Source organism: Neolamprologus brichardi, chromosome 1 (assembly GCF_056152115.1).
Source record: "Neolamprologus brichardi isolate AB-2024 chromosome 1, ASM5615211v1, whole genome shotgun sequence".
Taxonomy (NCBI): domain Eukaryota; kingdom Metazoa; phylum Chordata; class Actinopteri; order Cichliformes; family Cichlidae; genus Neolamprologus; species Neolamprologus brichardi.
In genome coordinates this window covers 10,778,340-10,803,725 of record NC_142104.1, presented here as the reverse complement: position 1 = coordinate 10,803,725, position 25,386 = coordinate 10,778,340, and the positions used below count along the sequence as shown (strand labels likewise).

The 25,386-nt window shown below is 38.3% G+C and overlaps 2 protein-coding genes, 1 long non-coding RNA gene and 3 pseudogenes across 5 annotated transcripts; 4 read left to right on the top strand and 2 right to left on the bottom strand.

Moving 5' to 3' along the window:
• The first annotated feature begins 421 nt into the window (after positions 1 to 421).
• On the top strand, positions 422 to 3,235 carry LOC102793693 (UDP-glucuronosyltransferase 2C1 pseudogene; annotated as a pseudogene). Its single transcript, XR_015719996.1, has 2 exons — positions 422 to 539; positions 1,499 to 3,235. The product of XR_015719996.1 is annotated as a UDP-glucuronosyltransferase 2C1 pseudogene (transcript).
• Positions 3,236 to 3,904: 669 nt separating this feature from the next.
• Positions 3,905 to 6,439, top strand: LOC102788718 (uncharacterized). 2 transcript variants are annotated; one of them, XM_087851671.1, is made up of 6 exons: positions 3,905 to 4,316; positions 4,970 to 5,052; positions 5,130 to 5,264; positions 5,421 to 5,498; positions 5,680 to 5,833; positions 6,076 to 6,439. In XM_087851671.1, exons 2-6 carry the CDS (start codon positions 5,016 to 5,018, stop codon positions 6,077 to 6,079), a joined length of 408 nt encoding a protein of 135 aa, XP_087707797.1. In that variant the 5' UTR covers positions 3,905 to 4,316; positions 4,970 to 5,015; the 3' UTR covers positions 6,080 to 6,439. The 2 variants fall into 2 exon arrangements, with proteins under 2 accessions (XP_087707797.1, XP_087707755.1); XM_087851629.1 differs by having other exon boundaries at positions 3,905 to 3,991; positions 5,680 to 6,439.
• Positions 6,440 to 10,657: 4,218 nt separating this feature from the next.
• LOC148106290 (uncharacterized) lies at positions 10,658 to 13,136 on the bottom strand. The gene is made up of 3 exons (XR_015720332.1): positions 12,622 to 13,136; positions 12,390 to 12,453; positions 10,658 to 10,759 (listed from the first exon to the last, which is right to left on the bottom strand). It is a non-coding gene; the product is annotated as an uncharacterized LOC148106290 (long non-coding RNA).
• A 2,177-nt stretch (positions 13,137 to 15,313) lies between these two features.
• LOC148106289 (UDP-glucuronosyltransferase 2C1 pseudogene) lies at positions 15,314 to 16,832 on the top strand (annotated as a pseudogene).
• A 1,725-nt stretch (positions 16,833 to 18,557) lies between these two features.
• LOC102787395 (UDP-glucuronosyltransferase 2A1-like) lies at positions 18,558 to 20,096 on the top strand (annotated as a pseudogene).
• A 3,219-nt stretch (positions 20,097 to 23,315) lies between these two features.
• On the bottom strand, positions 23,316 to 24,238 carry LOC118453747 (calcium homeostasis modulator protein 6). The gene is made up of 2 exons (XM_035905025.2): positions 23,695 to 24,238; positions 23,316 to 23,496 (listed from the first exon to the last, which is right to left on the bottom strand). The coding sequence occupies exons 1-2, from the start codon at positions 24,157 to 24,159 to the stop codon at positions 23,344 to 23,346; spliced, it is 618 nt and encodes a 205-aa protein (XP_035760918.2). The 5' UTR covers positions 24,160 to 24,238; the 3' UTR covers positions 23,316 to 23,343.
• Positions 24,239 to 25,386: the final 1,148 nt, after the last annotated feature.

Here is a 25,386-nt window from a genome sequence, read left to right as displayed (position 1 = left end):
ATCACTCAGTGAATGAAGAAAAGAAGGATTAGTCCATAAAATGCCGCCAGCACACCGACAAGTTCTTTTTGTGTTCAGTGAAATAAAGCCAGATTAATTTTTATCAGAACTGAAATGGCATCTCATGTGTTGCTTGTTTTGTATTCCATTATCCATTGCTAATAAATAAGGAGATGAATTTATTGTCTTCTTATAATGAGTTTTGGGTAATATTTTTTAAAAATGGGCTAACTGTGATCTGGAGTTAGAGAACAAAACGCACACATACAGTCACATCTAAATTTCATTGTAATGATTCAGTCAATGTATAACCTCATTATCGAATCACTGCTCTTTGCACACAGATTGATACCGTTATGCACTTTGCCTTACAAGGGTCAACTGAGGCATTGGGCAATAGTGCCTTTTGCATGGTGGCTCAGCTCCTCACCTCTGGAGAGTACAAATACACACATATCACGTTCGACATACTGGTGCTTTGCTCAACAGTTCTCTTATCACCGTGATCTTTGCTGGATAAACAAACTATTCATATTACGGTAAGTAGAAAGGCTTTGGTTTAATCTGTAAATGTTCTTACAGAGAACACTGAATGTTCATGACATTTACTAATTGAATTAGTAGAAAAATAGTGCTCATAATACTGCTGCAGTTTGTAAGTCACATTTAAGCTTGCTTTATTGAACTAAATTGAATTCTAATTCTAATTCTAAATGGTGTATGTGAAGGACTGATCAGACTCAATAAACTGTTTAAATGCAGCACTATGCATACATTTAAACATATTAACCCTTTTATGTGGGGGACTGACTTTCAATACAAATAGTATTCTGTTGTTAAAAAGTAAAAAAAAAAAAAAAAAGTAAAATTTGCTATAATAAAGTGAAAGCATACCATGTTTTTAGCAGCAATTTAAAAAAATATAGATTTTATTTTTTATTTCTTGGAATGTTCTTTTTAAAGGTAGGAAAATGTTCTCTAAAACATCTTAAATATTTATTAACAACCGTTTTACAATGCCTAGCAATAACATTGTTAAATGGATTTAAAGTTAATTTTCTCTTTATTTTTTGACATTTTTTGGCCTTTTTTGGGTTGGGGCTTCTACTACACTTGAATTTGAATGAGACCAGGAATACACACTGGGCATATAGTCTACCCACAGAGATAACACAGAGAGACAGATAAACATTCACACTCACATTCCCACCTACAGCCAATCTAGATTTTCAAAATAAGCCCTTTGCTGTACCTAGAGAACCTATGGAAGCACAGCTAGAATTTTTCAAACTTTTTTTAAAAAAAGATTAGGACATTATAATCTGTTTTTCTGTTTGAAAACTTAATTCGAACTTGCAGATAGTGTTTGCAAATTGTGTGAGAACGTCCCTGGCTAGCTATCTTTATTTTTAGGTTGGTATGGTAACATATCACTACATTTGCACTCTGATTTTACAAATGACCTTCTTTATGCCAGTAAGTTGATTTTGAATTTCAGATGAGGGTCCTCTGCTGCTGCACTGCTTTCCTGCTGCTCATCCTAATTCCCAAAGCCTGTGAAGGAGGCAACATCTTGGTCTATCCTTCTGAAGGCAGCCACTGGATAAACATGGAAATTCTACTAAAGGCTTTGCACTCTAGAGGACACAATATCACCATTCTGCGTTCTAGTAAAAGCTGGTACATAAAAGATAACTCATCTTATTACAGTGCCTTTACAGTTCCAGTGGAAAACACCTTGGATCAGACATTCATCACAAGGATTGTGGCTGAGATCATAGAATTTGAACGAGGAGCCCTCCCCTTGATTAGTTTTCTCCACATGAGTCTGGGGATGTTTGGCACATTTCTTGATGCCCACAAAGGCGTAGGTGCAGTAGTAACAGCAATGATGGATGACAGTGACTTGATGAGAAAATTGAAAGACAGCAAGTTTGACCTGCTACTCGCTGACCCCTGCTGGGGTGGTGGAGTCATTCTGGCCAAATACTTGAACCTTCCTTTGGTTTATAATGTTCGCTGGCTTATAGCTGCAGAGGCTCATTTTTCCATAGCTCCTTCACCATTGTCTTATATTCCTATAACAGGAACAGGGAATACTGACAAGATGACCTTTTTGCAGAGAGTTACAAACATGCTTTTGCACATTATAACCCAAATACAAAATGACCTCTTAGTTAGACTAGTATACCAGAAATTAACTGACAAATATCTTGGGCCTGGTTATGATTTTAATGAGTTAATGATCGATGCAGACATTTGGCTGATGAGAGTGGACTTTGTGTTTGAGTACCCACGGCCCACAATGCCTAATGTTGTTTATATTGGAGGGTTCCAGTGCAAACCTGCTAAACCTCTGTCTCAGCACTTGGAGGACTTTGTGCAGAGCTCTGGAGAGCATGGCTTCATCCTCATGTCTTTGGGGACTTTTGTGACTGAACTTCCTGCTGACATGGCAAATGAGATCGCTGCAGCTTTTGCTAAACTACCACAGAAAGTGATCTGGAAGTATAAAGGTAATAGACCAGCCAATCTGGGTAATAACACTTTACTGGTGGACTGGATGCCACAGAATGACCTTTTAGGACATCCAAAAATAAAACTGTTTGTGGCACATGGAGGAACAAATGGAGTCCAAGAAGCCCTGTATCACGGAGTCCCAGTTGTGGGTATACCTGTGTTTTTTGACCAACATGACAACCTGCTACGTCTGAAAGAGAGAGGAGGGGGCAAAATACTTACATTAGCTACAGTGGACAAAGACAACAACTTCCTGAAGGCCATAGATAAAGTCCTGAGTGATCCCTCCTACAGGGCGAACATGCAGAGACTTTCCAGGCTACACAGAGATAAGCCAGTAATGCCGCTGGATAACGCCCTCTTCTGGATTGAGTTTGTCATGAGGCACAAAGGAGCAGCTCACCTGAAAACAGAGTCCTACAGAATGCCCTGGTATTCCTACCACTCTGTAGATGTAGTTTTGTTCCTGGCTGGAGCTATGCTGCTTGTGCTTTTAACCACTTTCTACCTGATTAGGTATATATACACTGGGATGTGCAAATATAAAGTGAAACATGACTAATGATCAGTGTACAGATGGATTTGATAATGCATTGTGTCATTTTAACTTCTCATTCATGTTTGAGTACCACATTCATATGAGGTTGTTATAAAAAAAACTTCATCATTATTAAAAGTCCGTGTTTCAAAATAATTCTGAGTGGATTAACTCTAACAAGATAAACATAATCAATGAATAAAATCCATTTTGTATCTTTACCTGAATATGTTTAGTTTTGTTATATTTTGCCTTTGTTTAAAAGGGAAAACAACTGCCTCTATGTTTGACAAACAATACATATCTTCTTAATGAAGAGATTTGAGAGGAATTCTCCGTTGATGGGACTTTAAATGATAATCTCATGCCAGGCAAATCTGAGTAATGATCCCATTTGAATTACAGAAAATGTTCTATTTAATTTGTAAACGCTGTCAGTTGAGTCGCTTATTAATGCCAAGAATGACAGAATGGCACTGACATAATGCTCCGGACACGGAATAGTGTTTTTAGTCTTAAGAGAAAATGAATCAATGAATGAACAACTGAATGGTTGTCAGTTTTACTTTAATTGAATGCAGCATTCAGTTGAAATACAAAAAATGTCGGTGTAAATGTAACTTAAAATTGAATCAAGACCGGTTATGTCACATTGCAGAGTAACGCGTTCCTCTCGTCACATTGCATTTTTATCATAACTCATTAACGTGACGCGTTACAGTACTAAATTCAGTAATCACATCGGGTAACATTTACGCTGTTACTTTGGTTACAACGATTTTTCAGTACGCAGAGCGAATAAAAAGTACAACTTCTTCCTGCCCGTTGACGCTATGATTTTGGTTCCTGTGTAGGGAGGAGGAAATGGTGGATAGACATACATAAATATGTATGTCCATGGGTGGAGTAGTCTACAACTTCTGAGGAGTGGAGGTTTGGACAATACGTTTCATTTTTAGTTAAAGGACAAGCACGTGATTATTAAGAGCAACAGCAGGACGTAAAACACTTCACAGCAAATCTCTGGAGTTAAATATTCTGGAGTTAGGCATAAAAGTGCACAAGAGTTACATTCCGGGAGTTTATTTTTCACCTTATACTACAGTCAGTGTTGGGGAGTACTCTAAAGCGGTGTAATATTTAGGTGTTCATTCACTGGGTGCTAAGGAGTCTAATTCAACACATTGCTGGTGTTGTTTGTCTGTCGACCATTACCGCGCCTATCTGTGTTTCTTTCTTGAACTTCGACATGTAGGAGGTAAAAATACTTTATTTACTTTGGAATTTTCTGTGAGTGTAGTGATGTTATTTATATATCTATTCCGTTACATGGATGCATAAGTAAAATATAAAGTTAACTAACTAGCACTACATGTGTTTTCTGTATGTTATACTGATTTGGAGATAGCAGCTAGGCTAATGCTAGTCAAAAGTTAGCTAACTAACTTATCTTACTGTATTTTAAGATACACATTTCACGTTGTCAATGAAAACGTTTATTTCTATTTCTTAATTTTAACACTAACGTTTAATTTAACGTTAGCTAACTACAGTAATATTCTGTTTAGACTCATGGTAATGGCCGTATTTAACCAAAGAGAGGTGCAGCCTGCACTGATGAGATGTTGAGGTACCATTAACATCAGTTAGTTAGTCCTGCTGCACACTGAGATATGCACACAACCCTGTCCCCAGAACTGTAAAGACAAGGACACAGCAAACATGCGGTCACATTGTCTGCTAAACCTAGCCTAGCTAAATAGATTTTAAGCAATATTTAGTGTGGACAGGCTAACTCAATGTAAGAAAGTGTTTATTGATTAAGTTATACACAGTTTACATAAAGTTACCATAAACAACCTCTTCTTCTTGTGTTGTGTTTCATAGTAGTAAAGGTGTTTTTTTCCGTAGGTGGCCAAGATGTTGATAAAAATAAAACACAGAGAGACAAAGAAATATGGAAGAAGTCAGCTTCACAGATTTTGTGAGAGCAGGTAAGTTATGGTTTGTACTAAGTCATTAAAGAGGAAATGATAATGTTGTTAGTAACTGAGTGATGATTTTACTTCAGTGCAGCAGAGGTTTCTCATACCAGAAAATGCAGCACTGCAAGTCACAGATGAGCAGGGTATAGAGGTGGATGAGGATGTCTTTCCTGAACTTGCAGCAGTCAAAGAGGTGTGTTTTGTCATCTATACAGGTGAAGGTAAGTAAATATATGCTCTGATAGATTTTGAAGGATTTGATTTGTACAGTTACTCTTAAATAAACATTTTTAATTTGTCTAATATCCTGTGGTAACAATCACAAAATGCTGTTTTCATGGCTCAACAGTAAGTTGGATTTATCACATGCATTTCAGACATCCTGGAAACACAATCATCCAAGAAGCTGCGTGACTGCTCAGACCTAACACACTATGTGACACTCACACCTTGTGGTATGTAAATTGTATATTACCATAATAAAATACAAAATAACCATCTGTTCTCCTGGGAGAAAGTATAATTTAATCAAAGCGTGCAATTTACTGGCCCTGTGTGCATAAATGGTATCTTTGTTGTGTTGTCTTTTTGATTGTATATACCTTATATTCTAATATTTTTATTTGCCACCCTCAGATTTGACTGTCCTGAAGCAACATGTGGAAGAGCCCTCCTCTCCAAGTCTAACAGATACATTGTCTGTCTCAACCACCAGCAGTCAGAGCAGTGACACAAGTGGTGCCGGACTTCAAATGGTTCAGCCTCTATTGGACAGCATCATGAAAGAAATGTAGATACAGTACTTAATTGACTTATACTTGACTCTTTAGTTGCCATTACTTGAAAAAGCTTAAACACGAAGATAAAACAGATTAGAGAAAAATAATTTAATATAGTATTTCATGTAGTTTGCTCTGCAACTGTAGTGTGTAATAACACTTGCTCTTTCTCTCTCTCTACAAATATATAGCTGTTTTTGTTATGTATGTTAACCATGTAATGTGTTTCCATGATCAGTGTTCTGCTTTTCAGGTAAATGAAACCATTTCTAAGAAGATACTGGTCCTAGAAAGGGAGAAAGTAAGACATTTCAAATGTTTTGATGCCCAAATGTCATATGGGTGTGATTCACAATTTTATGTTCTGTGAGAGAGTTGCATTACTTAATTTGTTGGCTTGATGGAGACTTTACAGAGTCTTCCTCACGTTAACACTGCATTACAAGAAGTGCTTATTCTGTAGTCATTTTTTTCCTTTAATTCTGTTTTTTTTTTTCCTTTTCGCCCAATGTTAGGCCTATCTGACCTCAACTGTTTAGCTGCCAATAATGGTGGATGTTATGCTATTACAGTACTGTTACACAGTATGTTAATCCATGCAGCATTCATATTTGAATATGTTATTTTTGATAAATAAAATTCATACATTCATAATAATCAGTATTGTGTTTTTGTAGTAATTTGCACCTAAAACCTAAAACTTTTTTTCATTTGATGAGTAACACTATAAAAGAGTTAATATCAAACTTAACTCTAGTTATGAGTTAAATTTTACTCTATATGTTAGTAGAAATTTTACTCCATGAAAGTTTAGTTTTATCTCCTATAAAGAGTTGAAAGATCAACTCCCGGAAAAGAGTTACTTAACTCTGCACTAGAGTTCATTCGATGGTCACGCATGTACACTCAAATGTGTTATGGAACGGCTGTGTGCAGACAGGAATAGGATCCAAAGTGCAGACTCCAGAGACAGATGTGAACTCAAAAAACAGCATGTTCAAGTAGGTTCTCAGGCATCCAGGACATGGTAGTCTGAGGAGCTTGGAAAGAAAGTGACTGGGCTTTTTGAAGTTTCTTGAATTTTCAGAATGTGAAACTGAAACAGAAGATGTGTCAGAGGACTACACATCTTACATTTCAATTAAGATCAAGCAAGAAAGATGAGTCAGCTGAGACAGAGGAATATTTGCAGTAATGTGAGGAAACATTGATCTGGTCTTCTATCCTTCCCAGTGTCAGATGATGCATGACTCTCTCATGTGCCACAGGGAAAGACAATCTACCACAGTCCAAGCACATATGCCAGGTCCCATACTCCTTCAGTTGCTTTTCTACTCGAGTACTGAAAGCATTATACACAGCGTATTCTGCTTGTATTCTGCTTTTTAACATTCACATGCCAATAGATGCATCAGAGACCAAGTTGGGGTTCAGTAACTTGCCCAAGGACACCTTGGTAAGAACTCCAGACTAGATCACACAGAGATTGAACCAACAACCATCCAATTTGCAGATGACCTGCTCTGCAGCCAACTCAATGACAAACAAGGAGGGACAACGAGAGAGGAAGAAAAATGGATCGAATGCAGATGTAGGCATATGTGGGTGTGTTGATTCTTACTGCCATGCATCCAGTAGAGTCGCTACGGCCAGTTTATGACATCCTGAGTCTGGTAGAGAAGTTTTAAAGGTGACACAAGATTAATCATAGAAGCACAAAAAGGTTATAGTTTCTTGATAAAGACACAATAGATGATCGTCGTTCATGACACAAACGTGCTCCCATTTGAGGTGTATGGAACAAGTGGGTGTTTCTCCCACTGTGATGTAAGATCCTGGTACTGATGTGACTGTATGAGCACCAAGTCCCCTTCAGAGGACTCTGTCCCCTCCAACAGAACATCCAAGTAAACCAGGGAACTATGAGATAAAAACATGGGCAGCATGTGATGCAGGTCCAGCTGTACATGGAACATGCTAGTGTACGATGGCAAACCATCTGTCCTGCAGTCAGGACACGCGAGTTGTCCCTAACATTGCAGGTTTCCAAAAGAAAACAATCACCTGTAACAACTTGTTCACTGTATATGACCCTTGGCCTGCAACTGCAGAAAAGAAAGCTGTCCATGATGGGACCAGTGCAGAGGAATAAACCCGAGCTTCCTCCTGCACTTGTGTCAAATATGGACACACCTTTGTCCTCATGAAAGTTTGCCTTCACTCAGACCCATGCCCTGGTGTCCTATCATGCCAAAATATAGAAAAATGTCAGGTAATGAGTTGGAATAAAGATGAATAAAACCTTGAAACACAGAGATGGATGATATTTTATACTTATTGCTTTATAAACAGTCAAAGCAAACAGGGTCAGTTTTGAGCCCAGAAGACAACAGGTGTGATTATTTGCTGCCAGTAAAAAACTTGAAGTAGTTTAAAAACAGCTTCCTAAATTAACTTTGACATAAACCCATCTGTGATCATCTGTTAAAGCAACCGACTCTGGTTGTGAAACGATAATCACAATAACTGATGATTTAATTTATTTTTTTACCTGAAAACAAAGAAAAAATTCATTTTTATGAGGTTTTTATGAGACTTAAATTTGAAATGGAATAACAAAAATGTTTAAAAATGTTTGAATTAAGTTTTAATTAAAAGAGGGGGAAAATCGACTTCATATTAATTAAATATCAATCAAACCAGATGGGGACATTTTTGACCCCTGAGGACCACAGGTGTGATTATGTGCTGCCATTTAAAATTTATAAATGCTTCAAAAAAACCTTTCTCACTAAAGTTCAACATACAGCACTCTGTAGTTACACTGTAAAATCGAATTAGTTCCCAAAACTCAAAAAAAATTGAGAAAACTCGTTGCCTCAAAAAAATTGAGTAAAGCTTAGCTAAAAATGACTAAATTAGGATAACTTATTTATTTTGAGTACTCTGTACAAGCTCATTTGTTCCCAGAACTCAAGAAAATTGGATCAAGTTTACGTAAGATGACCAAGTTAGGGCAACTTACTCATTTTGAGTACACTGTACGGCCTTGTTAGTTCCCAGAATTCAAAAAAATTAAGGAAACTTGTTGCCTCACAAAAACTAATGTCAATATAAAATTGTACTTAGTAGTCAGTATAATCTTTTTGTGATATATAAGTTTGCATATTATAGAATACTGCATGATGACCCTTTTATGACTTAGAATCAAGACTTGCTTTATAAATTCTTTCTCACAGTGATAATAGCTGAGCAAGCTGTTATCATTTCACTCCTGCCCGGAAGATGCTGGATGCTCTTATCTTCAAGAAGAGGGGCCACGTCCTTCAGAATAACACACACACACACACACATACACCTGAACCACTTTTATCTTCACTCCCTACATACTAACATTCCTCTGTTAATGAATAGACGTATTCACTGTTGTATTACTTTTGTATATAAATAAAGGCAAGTGCAGGAACAAAGCGCACATCACAGGGCCCCCACTCTGGTGTGAGCGTTCTGTGATCGCCCTTGCAAGTAAAAGCTGCAGCGTCTGTGTGTTTCTACCTTTAGATTCTTAGCTGAAGAAGCGTCTTTAGAATAAATCTCTTGACAACTAAGTAAAGCTTACTTAAGATGACTGTTAGGACAACAGCCATCATTGCAAGTCTGCAGTATTAAGTGTTACGTGCCAAGAGAGGTGGCTTTGCTTTAGTGTTCTATTTATCTTTCAGTTGTCAAGCCTCCACCTATTGGCCAGTTTGAAGTTGATTGGCATGTGTCTATTGGCTTGGCTGGGCCCAGTTGGCCAATCACACGCCGAGGATCACTACAAATGAGCAGCTCCCTGGCCAGCTGGTGGCTGCTGGCTTCTGCTATGACAAACATTTGTGAACAGGCTTCTTTGTATTATTGTGTGGTGGGAGGCTGGACAGGTAAGCTGGGGTACCCTATACACTGATTGCAGACGTTAAACTGTTATACACACTAGGTTACGCGGTTGATGCCACTTTTGTATGTTTTCACTGACCTTTTGTCGAGCAGCTAGGTATGCCTTTTGTTTTGCATTTTTGTTTTAGTTAGGCCCTGGGAGCTCTCGACCTCTTTTTGTGTTATTACTTTCTTTGATTTGGCTCAACCGCCCAGTCCTCCTCCCCCGCCTTTTTTCTTATATTTTCCAATAAATCCTGCCTGGTTCTTAACTGTCCTGTTGTCCTCCTCCTTCATTGATTGTGGTTGTCCGGTGTTGCCGTCTCCTTCCTGCCATTGCCACCACCATGGTGGGGGGGGAGACGTAACATAAGAATAACTTGATATTTCTGACTGTACAATACTAATTGTTTACTTACTGACAAACATTTCAAGTTCAACTAAATGAAAAAACAATTTGTGGTAACCTGAATATTATTAAAAATAATTAACAACACTTTTTGTAATGATGTTAAAATCAGCCCAACTTTTATTTTCAAACACAACAAAGTATAACAGCCAACATACTGGACACTGTTCTGCTGAACAACAAACATTTATATTGCCATCATGGTTATAATCTCACAATGAAACAAAGTCTCAGATGTAATTATTCTGAAAATAAGTTTAGGCCTACCACAAGTTTGTTTTGTACTTACATTACTTATATAATCAAAATAAAATATTTGTTGTTCTGTCACAAGTGCAGTCTCTAATTTAAACAACACATTTGTTTTGCATTCCAACACATGAGCTGGAATGTTGTATTATTTTAAGGATGGCTTGTTTCCAGTCCAGTCATTACTGCCTGAATGACTATCATGGATCGAGGTGATCCAAATGTAGGTGCAGAAGAAAGTAACTTCCCTTCAGTACAGTGGCAGTGGATGTGGGTTGGAGATGCAATGAGCTTGAACCTGCAGGCGACCATCTTCACTGACCACACCATCTGTGACGGAGGACTCATCTCTCCTGTTGTCCTGCAAGCAAACAATCATATTTTTTGGAACATGAACTGAATTGCTTTCTTAAAACATTTTTTTCTGCATTTGGTATAAAACAGACTCCAATTTATACAATCTCAGGCTCCCTCCCCACCAGAGAGGTGACATTCAATGTCCCACTGTCAGTCTGGATAGCCCTGACCACCACCCAACACACAATAATGTCATGAAGAGTCATGTGCCTGGCGGGACTGTCGATCGAGGACGCTGAAGATATCTACCTATTCGGAACCATGATAACAGGGTTCTTGCTGATCGGAGCTGGCATGGCCCTGACTTATCGGAGAATTGAGAGAGCGGAACCGGCTGTTCAAACCCCCCCAAGGCTGCCCGCTGGAATCGAAGCGACGGGACGAGTCGCGACCTCTCACAACGAACGCAGCATGGTTAACACCTTGGAGACGCTTACAGCTGCTGTGAAGGCTCAAAACAACACCATTGAGCGTATGGTGGGATACATCAGAGAGGGCCCTGCTCAAAATGACAACCTTGAGCGAAAGTTGGATCACATCACAGAACGGATCACTGCAGTTGTGAGGTCTCAGAATCAAAAGAATGATAACACCACGGATCAGAAGTTTGATACCATCATGGGGAGGCTCGCGGCTCTCCAACGGGAGATCGAGAGACCAGCATCAGAGTGTTAAAGATCAGCTTTGAAAATTCTCGTGAGCTGCTCGTATGGAAAGAAAATCAACAAAATCAACAAATTCGGGATCAAAATGCAGACACCACCACGGTGCCAGCTGCAGGCCCAAGGCTGAAGCCGGACAAACACTCCCTGATAACGACTGTGTGATGACTATTCTCCCCATCCCATGCAAGGCCACCTGGATTGGCTGGAGGACTGTTTACTTAGCCTGAAAGGGCGAAGGACACTGTCTCAGCTGAATTATGGACACGCACACACACACACTTACACTGATAAGCACTCACTCATCTCCCCTTCCCTTTCCAACGCCTTCGATGCTTGTTACCTCCTGGGAACACGAGGCGGGTCTGGGCCCGCGCTGGCGAGTCGGCGCAGTGGCAGGATGTCTGCTGTGTTGCCTGGGATTACTCCTTATCCCCTACCCAACCCTGTTGCTGGTCACGTGCTCTATAATGTTGTACTGTGGACATTTATGTGCTTTTCTATGCAGAGGAGTTTTTTTGTTTCCTGTTCTCATGCTGTCCTCCTGTAGCCCAGAATGAGTCGAGGTCTCTTTTTTTCCTCTTGTACTTTTTCCCATTGTAATGTCCATTTCAGTGGTTTTTCTGTATCTACCGTTCTCTGACTTGTATCCCCATGTGATGTCTGTGTTGTGTGTGTAAGGTCGGGGGGCGGGTTCATTCCACCGCAGGGCAACCTACCTCTGCATGTGGCGAATAAAATTTGAACTTGAACTTGAACTTGAACTTGAAAGCATCATTTTAAAAAGGGCTATGCAAACATGGCCAATAACTTTCATTCTAATGATGTGCAAAATGATTTGGGCACAAAACAAATTTTGTTGTTAGAAAACTTGCAGACTTCACTATTTACAGTGTAGACCCTCTAAACTAAGTTTGGGGGATGTGATCTTTCAAGAAATGCAGACCAAACTGTTGTTGTTTGTTTACTTACACAGCATGTCTTGTAGAATTAACTGGAGTCACCAACAACAGCATAGTGCAGTCATATCTCAAGTCTAATAACAGAAGACAGGAAAAGATCAGTAAAGAAACAACTTCCCCAAACCAAAGCACAAATAAAACAATAAGTAAAACACGCTGATCTAAAGTATGATTAAAGTTCAGCCTGATTAATATAAATGTCACTGACAGTTGCTAATATATTGGAAAACCAAAATACTTACCACTGAGTTGATGTCTTTCTGTCCAACAGCAGGAGTGCTGGTCCCGAGCCTCAAAGACAGTAAGAAGCAAGCAGAGGGAGAAAAAGCAGAACATTTTTCAGAAACTGATTTGATCCTTAATGGCTGTGCAATTATTGTAACATAGAGTTTGCTTATGTTGTTAAATAAAGTCTAGATTTGACATTAATAGATGCCACAGATGTTCAAAAGCTGCCACAAAGCATGAAAAAAAAATGGACGTCTCTGAAAACGTCAGAGCATTTTTGCAAATATGTGATGTCTTGATAAATTGAGCAGATATTTGAACTACATTTGAAGCTACATTGTCAATAAGAGTAAACATTTACTCACCAAGTCAGTGTATCAGGTAAAGATTTACAGCAATGAAAACAATAATATCCTGAGCTGACGCTTTTCCAGGTTTGCTCAACATATTCCATAACAAATGCTGGCACCATGAACATGCGGACTGATCCAAGAGGGAGGAGGACGGTAGTGACGGGGCATTTTCAAAACACATCTTTCATCCTTCAGCACTGAGAAGCAAAACTTCCATCTTACTTAGTTTCTCTAAGTTAAGACAACTCAAATAAACTGAGTTTATCAGCATTTTTGCATAAAAAGTACTGGTAACTTATTTAAATCGAGTTCTGATAACAAATTGATAAAATCTGAGTTCAGCCTATTTAATATTTTTAATTAAACACAATATTACATTTTACAGTGTAGTCAGATAGTCAAAATTATCTAAACAATTAAATATTTTATTTTCTCAATTTGTTTTTGCTCAAAAACACAGTGTACTTTATGTAAACAAGGTCTGGTGGCCCTAAAATGTAAAATGTTGGGTAAATTTTGTGTTAATGTGTTGGTCTTAAGCAAAACTAAGATGTAACACTGAATTGATTGACAATTTATACTTTATATTTTAAAAAACAGTCAAATGAAGTGGGGACATTTTTTACCCCTGAGGACCACAGGTGTGATTATGTGCTGCCATTTAAAAAATTTAAATGGTTCAAAAAAAAAAAATTCTCACTGAAGTTCAACATACAGCACTCTGTAGTTAGTCAGATAGTCAAAATTATCTAAACAATTAAATATTTAATTTTCTTGTTTTATTTTCACTTAAAAAACAGGGTGTATTTTTTGTAAACAAGGTCTGGTGGCCCTAAAATGTATAATGTTGGGTAAATTTTGTGTTAATGTCTTGGTCTTAAGTAAAACTAAGATGTAACACTGAATTGATTGACAATTTATACTTTATATTTTAAAAAACAGTCAAATGAAGTGGGGACATTTTTTACCCCTGAGGACCACAGGTGTATGGAAATCGGGAGGACATTATACAGACAAGAACTTAACTGTCACAGGCTTTGCACAACTGCAGGGGTGTGGCCAAAAAAAGACAAAAAACCAAAAAAAAAAACAGGGAGTGTTGTTTTTTCTTCCACCTTCACTTGTATTAACTTAACCCACTCCAACTGTGCCTGGTCAGTTTGAAGGAGACGTACAACAAAACTAAGAGCATTTAACTGTAAGTTAAGTTGTTATTTATGCTATTATTTGGCTGTGTTTGATTTTTGTTGTACTGATTGAGTAGGTTTATATAACACATGGAGCATGACTCGCATTATATATCAAACACACAGCACTAACTGCCGAGAACATTTTAGTGAGTGTCTGTATGTGTGTGTTCACACAACTGTCATTGCTAAGATATGCTTGACAAGTGTCAACAGTTACCCTTTTTATATGCTTTGTTGGTTAATCTGCTATCTAAATTCTGCAATATTTCAGTGTCATTTTTAGAGACATGCATGTAAAGGAGTCACTTTTTAAGTGATTCCTTAACATGCATGTACTGGGGGTTCTAATGCACATGGGCCCATTGGGTTTTATGAGACTTCACTTACTGTGAGAGAGACAAAAATACCTAACCATATCTTCCCTTCATTGGCTTCCTGTTAAATCCAGAATTGAATTCAAAATCCTGCTCCTCACATACAAGGTCTTAAATAATCAGGCCCCATTTTATCTTAATGACCTTGTAGCACCATATCACCCCATTAGAGCACTTCGCTCTCGCACTGCAGGCTTACTTGTTGTTCCTAGAGTATTTAAAAGTAGAATGGGAGGGAGAACTTTCAGTTTTCAGGCCCCTCTTCTGTGGAACCAGCTTCCAGTTTGGATTCGGGAGACAGACACTATCTCTACTTTTAAGATTAGGCTTAAAACTTTCCTTTTTGCTAAAGCATATAGTTAGGGCTGGACCAGGTGACCCTGAATCCTCCCTTAGTTATGCTGCGATAGACATAGGCTGCCGGGGGATTCCCATGATGCATTGAGTTTTTCCTTTCCAGTCACCTTTCTCACTCACTATGTATTAATAGTAATTGTAATATGGAGACGTTTTACTGATGTACCAGCTGTCTGCATTCCGAATCACTGTCACATTGTGTCCCTGCAAATGGAGCTCTTCAACAAGTACTCTCATGTTCACCCAGTGGCTTCCATCATGTGGAAATACCAGAATTTTTCCAGAATGTGCGACAGGAATAAAAATAGTCAAAAAAGAGAGGATGGAAGCCAGTGACAAAAACATCTTCAAATCACAGTGGATGTTGATGGTGGTGGAAATGAAGATTTTTTTCGTGCATTTGTCTCTGAGGTTATTAAAATTAAGCGAAGCATGGGGTCTACATGGTCTCACTTTGCTTTACAAATGGAGTTAAAAGACAAATTCCATGAACTGCACAAAAAAGTCTGTGAAGTGATTGTGTTCATCTTTGAAAATGAAGATTTAATGAGGTCCTTAAAAGATGCCAAGTATGATGTGGTTTTGACAGATCCTGCTAATGGCGGAGGAGTGTTGCTGGCACATTACCTTGGCGTGCCATTGGTGTTCAATGCTCGATGGACTGTTCATGGTGAGGCCCACTTTGCTATTGCGCCCTCTCCACTTTCCTATGTTCCACTATCACCTTCAGAGTTAACGGATCACATGACCTTCTTTGGGAGGGTCCAGAACATGTTATTTTACATCACGAGAATGCATCTGTACAAGCAAATAGTTGAACCACATTATTCTGTATTGTCAAATCGCTACATCGGACCAGGTGTGCATTATTTCTCCCTTTTTCAAGCTGCAGATTTGTGGCTAATGAGAGTGGACTTTGTTTTTGAGTTTCCACGACCCACCATGCCTAATGTTGTTTATATGGGAGGTTTCCAGTGTAAACCTGCAAAACCTCTTCCACAACACTTAGAGGAGTTTGTGCAGAGTTCTGGAGATCACGGAGTTATCATTATGTCACTAGGGTCTTTGATTGGAGAACTTCCCTCTGACTTAGCTGAAGAGATTGCTGCAGCTTTTGGCGAGTTACCTCAGAAAGTGATCTGGAGGTATAAAGGTAACAAACCAGCCCTTCTAGGCAACAATACATTACTAGTCGACTGGATGCCACAGAATGACCTGCTAGGACATCCAAGTATTAAACTATTTGTAAGTCATGGAGGAACTAATGGGATTTATGAGGCTATATATCATGGGATTCCAATAGTTGGCATTCCCATTATTTTTGATCAAGCTGACAACTTATCCCGAATGAGAGCAAAAGGTGTTGCGAAGGTTTTGGATGTTTCAGATTTGGACAGGAAAATATTTAAAAATGCAATACAGGAAGTCCTTAATGAACCATCCTACACAATAAACATGCAGAGGCTCTCCAGGCTACACAGAGATCAGCCAATGAAGCCACTGGATCGTGCTATCTTTTGGATTGAGTTTGTCATGAGACATAAAGGTGCAGCTCATCTAAGGACTGAGTCCTACAAACTGCCCTGGTATTTCTACTACTCTCTAGATGTCATATTATTTTTACTAACAAGTGCACTACTTACATTGTTTTTTTTTCATGTTACTATGGTTTTGCTTTAGATTGTGTTTGAAAAGAAAAGCAAAATCTGACTAAAAGTCATTTTCATATGTTGATACATTGTTACAGCACAGTCAGTTTGGCTGTGGTTAGTAAAACTGATTTCTTTCTCAGTCATTCCCAGTTTGACAGAAATACTGTCTCAGCCAGTCCCAGTGTTTATACTGCTTCACCCAAAATCTTCTCTAGCCCATCTTTACTTGAGTTGATCATCATATAAGTCATCATATAACTTAACTGTTTTTCATATTTCTTTATTATAAAGATCAGTAGTGGTTTGCACGTTTGTCTAAAACATGATCCCTGGTTCAAGAGCGGTAGGAGATGCATAAAAATCTGCCAAATCAAATATGTGCAAATATGTATGCAAATATACATATCCTGTATGTTTATTTTACATGACCTCCTGTAGTCTTCTGAAGTACCTTCGTGGGCCATCAGGTGGTGCTGGCTACACTTTGGGAATCACTGTAAGGAAAAAAAATCTACTTATCTGTATGTTTTTCTGATAGGATTATTTATAACATGTATGGATTTTCCAAATCAGAAAAAACATATTTGAGGACTGTGGACCACAAAACTAGTTACCTTCGTTTTTGTATGAATTTAAATTACAGAATTGCAATAAAACAAAAGCTTATTGCACCCTGTATGTTAGGGGTGGGGGGAAAAATACATACTGTGTAGTATCGTGATATTTTGTTTGCTAATAATGTATCGATACAGGGACAGCAGAAATCGATATTTTGTTACAAAAAACGTTTCTGTGGACTGGAACATGCTCTGACTTCAGAGCATGTTGATCAGCTCCTTTTTCTGAGCAAGAATCCTGACATTCCTTCACTGTCCAAATGTGTTTAACTTTTTTTTTTGGCAGCAATAATCATGACAGTTTACTCATTTTAATTTAAGACATGTTTTATTTTAATTAAGTTTAAAACTTTTTTATTTGATGTAAAATTATATTTTGTTTTAATTTACTTTCAAATTCTTCAGGTACTGAATGGGCTGCATAGTTTTCATAAATTGCATAGTTCAGAATAGCTATAATTGTACCAGGTGGTTGCATTCAGTTAAGTTGGACTAGACTGTAATACAAACCGTTCAAGTTTGTCAACAATAAAACTGACTGAAATGAGACAAAGACTGAGTGTGAGACTTTGATATTAGATAAATGAATATTGATAAAGTTTACCTTTATCTACAGAATCTGAATATTGTGAAATATTTTTAAAAATTGCAATAATATCGTATCGTGCGTTAAGTATTGTGATAATATCGTATCGTGGGATGTATGGTGATTCCCACCTCTACTGTATGTGATAAGGTATATGTTCCTCTGTAGCATTAAACATCTGTAACCCTTCAGTTTTGAAAACAAGGTTTTCCTTATTCAATCTTAGTTTGGTAACTGATGGGCATACGACAAACATCAAATACTGCGTTACCTCCCCTTTGTACCATGATACTGCAGTACCAAAGTTCTGCTTAGGTTTAAAACTCTAATGGTTGGTGCATGTTGGTCTCTCTGGCAAAACTGAATTTGAAATGACACAGTCTGCTAAAAAGCTAACAATATATTTTTACCTACTTTTACCTACAAAAACGTAATAGCTTTTGGGACTGGTAGTTATATGTATTTTCAAGTTAATTGTTAATTGTACCACAACGTTCTTCCTGTGGTTTGGATTCTCTTCAGGGACACAGGTTACTTAACTTAATAGCTTATATATGCAAAAACCTAAGTTACTTTATAGACTTCACAGGCTACTTGAAAACATTCAAAGTTTTATTTTAAAGCTTATTATTCTTTACATTTTTGTTATTAAGCTGATTGGAGAAGGCTGCACATACTACAGCAAACACACAGTCATAAAACTTATTGACATAAAATGAAAATAACAATTGTTTAATTGTTGTAATTGTTTAATAAAACAGAAGACTATAAGGAGCTTTTTTCCAACCTTTAGAATTAAAATGCACTGGACCTGCATTCTGATCAGTTTCTGCTGGCTCTGCCCAATGTTGGTTCATGCTGGGAAAGTGCTTGTTTTTCCAGTGGATGGAAGCCACTGGGTAAATATGAATGCCATTATTCAGGAGCTACATTAAGGGGCCACCAGGTTTCCGTTGTGCGTTCAACAGACAGCTGGTACATCAAGAAATTCTCCCCATTCTATACTTCAATTACGCTTGATATGGAGTCAGGGTTTGATGAAGACTTTTTAACAGCATTTATTGCGGAATTGTTGGACATCCAGAAGGGAGGGATGTCTGTCTGGAAACGCTTTAAACTGGAAATGGAACAAGCAAAAAAAACCTCTGAAGTGCAAAAGAAACAAAGCAAATTGATTGAAGGGCTTCTTGAAAACAAAGCGCTTATACAGTCACTAAAGGATGCAGAATATGATCTTGTCCTGACAGATCCTGCCACACCAACAGGTGCCATACTTGCCCAATACCTCAAGTTGCCTCTTGTTTTTAATGTTAGATGGACTAGTCAGGGTGAAGGCCACTTTTCAATTGCACCATTTCCTCTCTCTTATGTTCCCATAGTAGGGAGTGAGCTATCTGATAAAATGAGCTTTTTTGAAAGGCTGCTAAATGTCCTAATTTTTGGTTTCGCAGAATATCAGATTGCCCAGTATTTGCTACCATGTTATGAGAACCTCATTGAAAAATATTTTGGTCCAGACACAGACTACTTATCCATGTTTCAAGCTGACCTGTGGCTAATGAGAGTGGATTTTGTGTTTGAGTTTCCACCATGCCTAATGTTATCTATATGGGAGGGTTCCAGTGCAAACCAGCAAAACCGCTTCCACAACATTTGGAGGACTTTGTGCAGAGTTCTGGAGAACATGGTGTGATCCTCATGTCTCTGGGAACTTTGATTGGAGAACTACCCCCTGACTTAGCTGAAGCGATCACTGCAGCTTTTGCAAAATTACCCCAGAAAGTCATTTGGCGGTATAATGGTGACAGGCCAGGCACTCTGGGTAACAACACTTTGCTGGTGGACTGGATGCCACAGAGTGACCTATTAGGGCATCCTAAAGTAAAACGTTTTGTGGCTCATGGGGGAACAACTGGTGTTCAAGAAGCTATTTATCATGGAGTCCCTATTTTAGGACTTCCTCTGGTTTTTGATCAATATGATAATTTATTTAGAATCAAGGAAAGAGGAGCAGGGAAAGTCATAGATGTTTTTACTATGAATGAAGACATTTTCTTTCAAGGTATTATGGAAGTCCTGATCCCTCCTACGGGATGAACATGCAGAGACTTTCCAGGCTGCACAGAGATCAGCCAATAAAGCCACTGGACAATGCCCTCTTCTGGATAGAGTTCGTCATTAGACACAAAGGTGCAGCTCACTTAAGAACTGAATCCTACAAACTGCCCTGGTATTCCTACCACTCTATAGATGTGATACTTTTCTTAGCTGCAGTCGTGCTGGTTATTCTGGGCACCTTTGCTCTCTTAATAAAATGCCTATGCTCTATGTTCCTGAGGACAAAGCGTAAACGTGATTAAAAAGAAATAAAATGGCAATTAATGTAAAACTTTAAACACGTAAATCATGAAATATTGTATTGTCTTGTGGTACTGTGATTTGATGGGGATGATAGATGTCTAAAAAGTAAGAAAAAGAAGATACAAATAATTAATTCTTTTAAAATTGTGCATTTTATTAGTAAATAAATAACTTAGTTAAGGCTGACCATATTTGATTAAGTGTATTTCACACTACTTTAAATTATATCCTGTCAGTATATTTCAGTGTCTTTCAGGATTTATAGGGCTTTGATATACTGTATTGTATTGTATACTCATCCAGGCTGGAGAAACTGATCAGGAAAGCTGGCTCTGTGGTCGGCATGAAGCTGGATACTCTGGTGACAGTGGCAGAGAAAAGGACACTAAAAAAACTGCTGGACATTATGGACAATGCTGGGCATCTTCTGCACACGGCCATAAACAACCAGAGGAGTCTGTTCAGTGACAGGTTGCTTCTCCCAAAGACAAGAACCAACAGGCTTAAAAACTCCTTTGTCCCACACGCCATCAAACTGTTTAACTCCTCTCTGGAGGGGAGAGGGAGGGGCAACAGGAGGACAAAGGAGGGGGGAACAACTAAGCTGTAGTGCCTCTTCACTTCACTGTGCAATACTTTTTGTGCAATACTTTTTGTTAATAGTCAACGGTGCAATAGACCTCAATACTTGAAATGTGCAATTCACTTGTATTTTTATTTTTATTCCTATTTATTCTATTTATCCCTTTCGTATATTTTATTTATATATGTCTCTGTATTTATATATGTGTGTGTATATATATAATATTCTGCTCACGCTCTGTAACTTCTGTCGGTGCTGTGCTTTTGGAAACCGAATTTCCCAGAGGAACCCACCCGAGTGATTAATAAAGTTTTATCTTATCTTATCTTATCTTATTGTATGTAAAGTCAAATCACAGTCTATATGGATTTTACTTTAACCCTTAAGTGAAACAAACAAATAGTTGTTGTCACTATAGAATTAAATAAAAGTGTGACCAAAGCATATTTGTACTGTTCATTAATTTCTGTGCTGTGGAGAATCTGCTCTCATTTTCTTCTAATCATCTGACTTTACAAGTTTAGTGACTCCATGTGACTTCACTCTGTTCAGCTATCTTTGAAAGGTTTTCTTAATGGCAGTGTTTTTCCCTGCTGTGGTCTGGAATCCTATGCACACTACAACTATTACTAAAGGGAATATCTGGAAAAACATGCATGCATCCATTTTCTGAACATGGATGCATGTTAAGAAAATCATCACTTCAAGTTGAAGGGATGTTGGAGCCTATCCTAGCTTACATATTGCGAAGGCACGGTACACCCTTGACAAGTCACCAGCCCATCATAGGGTAAGCGCTTAGAGACAAACAACCTTACAATCACATCTCTAGCCAATTTAATCACCAATTAACCTAACAAGCATGACTTTGGATCATGGGAGGAAGCTGCACCCAGAGGGAGCCCACACAGGCTCAGAGGAGAACATGCAAACTATGCACAGAAAGGCCCCAGTGAACCAGAAAAGTTCTTGCAGTACTAACCAGTGCATCACGGCACTGCTCTTGTAGGTGAGGTTTCGTAACAAACAGCTACACCATTTGCCATTTTATCACTGAGATTACTAGAAGTTACAAACCATTCATCCTGTGTAAGGCAAATTTACCACTCGTTTCAACAAAAATAAGACAGAAAGAAATGAAGTAGTTTGAGATTCTTAGTTGTCTGACTACATTAGTTGGCCAATGAATATGACATCCTGCTGTGTCTAAGAGTGAGGGGAGTGGATTAGTTAAAGGCAACAACGTCCTCAGGGCCAAACAGGAAGTTTTGAATAAGCCATCCCTCAGGATGAACATGCTACATTTTCAACACTTAATAGGTTTAACTGCCACTTGGGGAACATTTTAAAGCGAAAGAAAATACAATTCAGAGCTAAACTACTGCTATTACCATCAGCTTTGTGAGACCTGGTAAAGATCTTCAGGCTGCAGAGGTGCACCAGTCTTTAGGATATCAATTTTCCAATTGCTTAATTATTCATTAAATTTGACTAAAGTCCTAAAGAGTAATTTTACAACAGCATTTTTTAATTCAAATAATATATTTTATCTAGCGCTACATAATTTGTGTAATGCAAGCTCGAGAGATGCTACGTTTTGTCTTCAAGAGCCAATCAAACTGAAAGACAACTCAAATTCTCAAGACCGCAGGTTTATAAGGGCTATGACAAATGACCATACAGAGTATTTTACTTCAATAAATAAATTTTTTATTACAAAAAGATTAAAAAACATACAGGAAGTATTGTTATAGAAAGTATGTCAATGGGAAACAGGTGAAACATTAAGAATTTCACTTAAGTCAGAATTTTTACTGTTACCAAAAAGTAAACATAACAGGGGTCTAACATCTTTTGCTACAGGAGGGAAAACAAGAAGTGAAGTTTCAGTTTAGAGAAGTGAAATTTTCACATTCTTCTTTTAGCAATCACACATTAAAAAAAAACAATAGTACAAGTCAACTAATGTTAGTCGGATCAATATTAGCTGCCTGGTGGATTTCACTTGTGTTAAGATAAAAACACAAACAAACAAAAAAATTAAAAAACTTGATTACATGACAAAGTGAAATATCACTTTTAAGGGCAAAAACAAACACGCTAAAAATTAAATGCACATACGTGTGCAGTAAAATAAGACTGGGGTTAAGAACTAGCTAGCTAAGGACAAAAATTCAAAAAACAAAGAGACGTTTTATTGAAAGTAATGGTGCTTAACAGTTTCTCTTCCTGCTGGCTCCTGCCTTGTCATCAAGTAGTCTAATAAAACCGATGAATCAGCTGAATTGGCGATCGATGTACTAATCCATTACTTTATGTAGCTTTTGCAGACAAGACACGAAAAGAAAACCATATTTCTCAAAACACACCACAAAGTTTAGGTAAAAAATAAACACCCCCCACCCACACACACACACACACACACACACACACAATACATTACAGGACAATAAGAGATTTCACTAATATTGATATTATATGCATATTTATGAGGCTTCATTTGGCAGCATCAGTGGCTATTCAAAAGGCACTGTATATCCCGCTTCCATGAGGAAAATACTCAAATGGTACAGCAGTTACAAAAACGTATAGTAAATGTCTGTTCCAATTATTTACAAGTATCCGTGCCAGCAGGGCAGGTGTGGTGGGCGGTGTGTGTCCCCTCAAGATGTCCGGGTCCTTAGAGAGCTCATCCTGAGCACAGTGAGCTCAGCTACATTTGCATCCTGCATCTCCACATCTTGTTGGCAGCTTTCTCTGATTACATACACTATGAGACCCATACAGATGAAAATGAGGAGGACTATGCCTATAACCTAGGGTACAGAGGAGCACCACTTTGTTTAGTAAATATCAACATAAAAGGCATCATGTTGGTCAATATTGTCTATTAACAGAATGTTCACAGATGTAACAGCAATGAATATGATCTATAGAGTGCATACTCAGAGATAACTGCTCTCATTGTGTTCATCATACGCAGTGGTTTATTAACAAAAAAGTAATCTACTCACCTGAGAAAACACAAACAGCTGTTGTGAGCGGAGCATTAGTTCTTGTGTGGTGACATCTCCCTCTCTAATTGGCTCACACCATTTCTGTGGAGCTGCCTTGTCAACTAGTACAAATCTACCCTCCCAGTCTGTCATAGCACAAGCAAAGTATTGGCCATCGAGGAACAATAAAATCAGCCACACGATAGCGGGAACAAAACTGGAGAGGGACACAGTTTTCCTGCACCACATATCACATCTGCATCCTTGAATGATCAGCATCAAAGTGAAGGCCATGACGGCAGGAATGATGAAGAATGCTGATGAAAACAATCCGTTCCATTTAGGACTGCAAGGACACTCAAACTCCAGCTCCACCAGCTTCTCTAGTCCCATGAGGATAAAGCCAAAAGCCACATTTGATACCAGAGGACTGTTACTAAGTTCATTTTTCAGCCTGGTAAGCCATTGTTGTCTACTTTCCATACTAGATTGACCAAAGAATGAAGACAGTCGTTGTAAAAAACCCAAAAGAGGATCCTCCGTTGTGAACACATTGGCAACAGCTAAGTGATGCGTAATTAACGTATCCAGGGGTAAGTTTTCCCCTCAGGCAAAATGCCACACTTCCACTCTGATTGGTTTTGAACAAAAGAGGGTGTGCCGTCTGCTCTGACATTTCTATAGCTGATTGGGCTTTGTGAAGTTTCAGGTGGGGTTACTTTTTAAATGTGGTCTTCCATGGACAAACTGGAGGGAGGGCTGTAAAGTGGAGGGAAGTTTGTTCTGCAATTGAGCAAAGATTGGCATTTTCCAACAAAACACCCATGAAGGGGTAGCCATATATCCAAGGGCAGGCTTTTACATTGAAGAATCAATTTGCAATCCCCAATTCACATTGCAACAAAACAAAAGGGAAGGGATTTCAAAATGAAAATCATATTCAGCTAAATAAAGGACACATCATTTACCACACATAGCTACAGTTGTTAGTGCTTGAAGTCCTCAAGCGTTTCCCCCATTTGCTACAAGTGTTTGGAATTACAAAAATGGATGCAAGTTGACACTTTTCTCTTTACCTCTACTGACCACGGGAGGTCGCCCATGCAGCGGGACGGCGCAGATTAAGGATAGAAGAGGATTACAGGAGGCCATGTTGAACTTTCAAGGGGATGTGGTACATACAGCTCCAGAGCACCCAGGCTAGGGATGTGATGACATAATTTATAAATGACCTCAGTGGGCTCAAGAGCATCACCATAATCTCCTCACGTTAAAACCTGACAGTATTTAGGCGCAATGAATAAAGGTCAGGAAAAACACCACTGATGAAAACTAAATTGCTTTCAGCTGATCTTCATATACACCTCAACTTATTTATTAAAAAAAATCAATTATTCAAACTCGTGTTATGGCAAGCACTTGACTACTGACCTGCCACTTTATAGGAGACGTTAATTTCGCAAGAGTTGTGGAACGGAGTTAGGGAATTATTTAGATTCAGACTGTAAAACAGTTATAGAAATAACTCTGAGAGGGACAAATATCCATTTCTAATGAGACACTATGAACATGAGCACCTGTCATCTCATAGAAATAATAATAATAATAATAAACTGTAATGGCTAAAGAGGTACATAATTACTGTCTGAGTTGCCAACACCATCAATTAGCTACATAGGGTGTGATTTTGTGTATTCCTTCACGGTCATA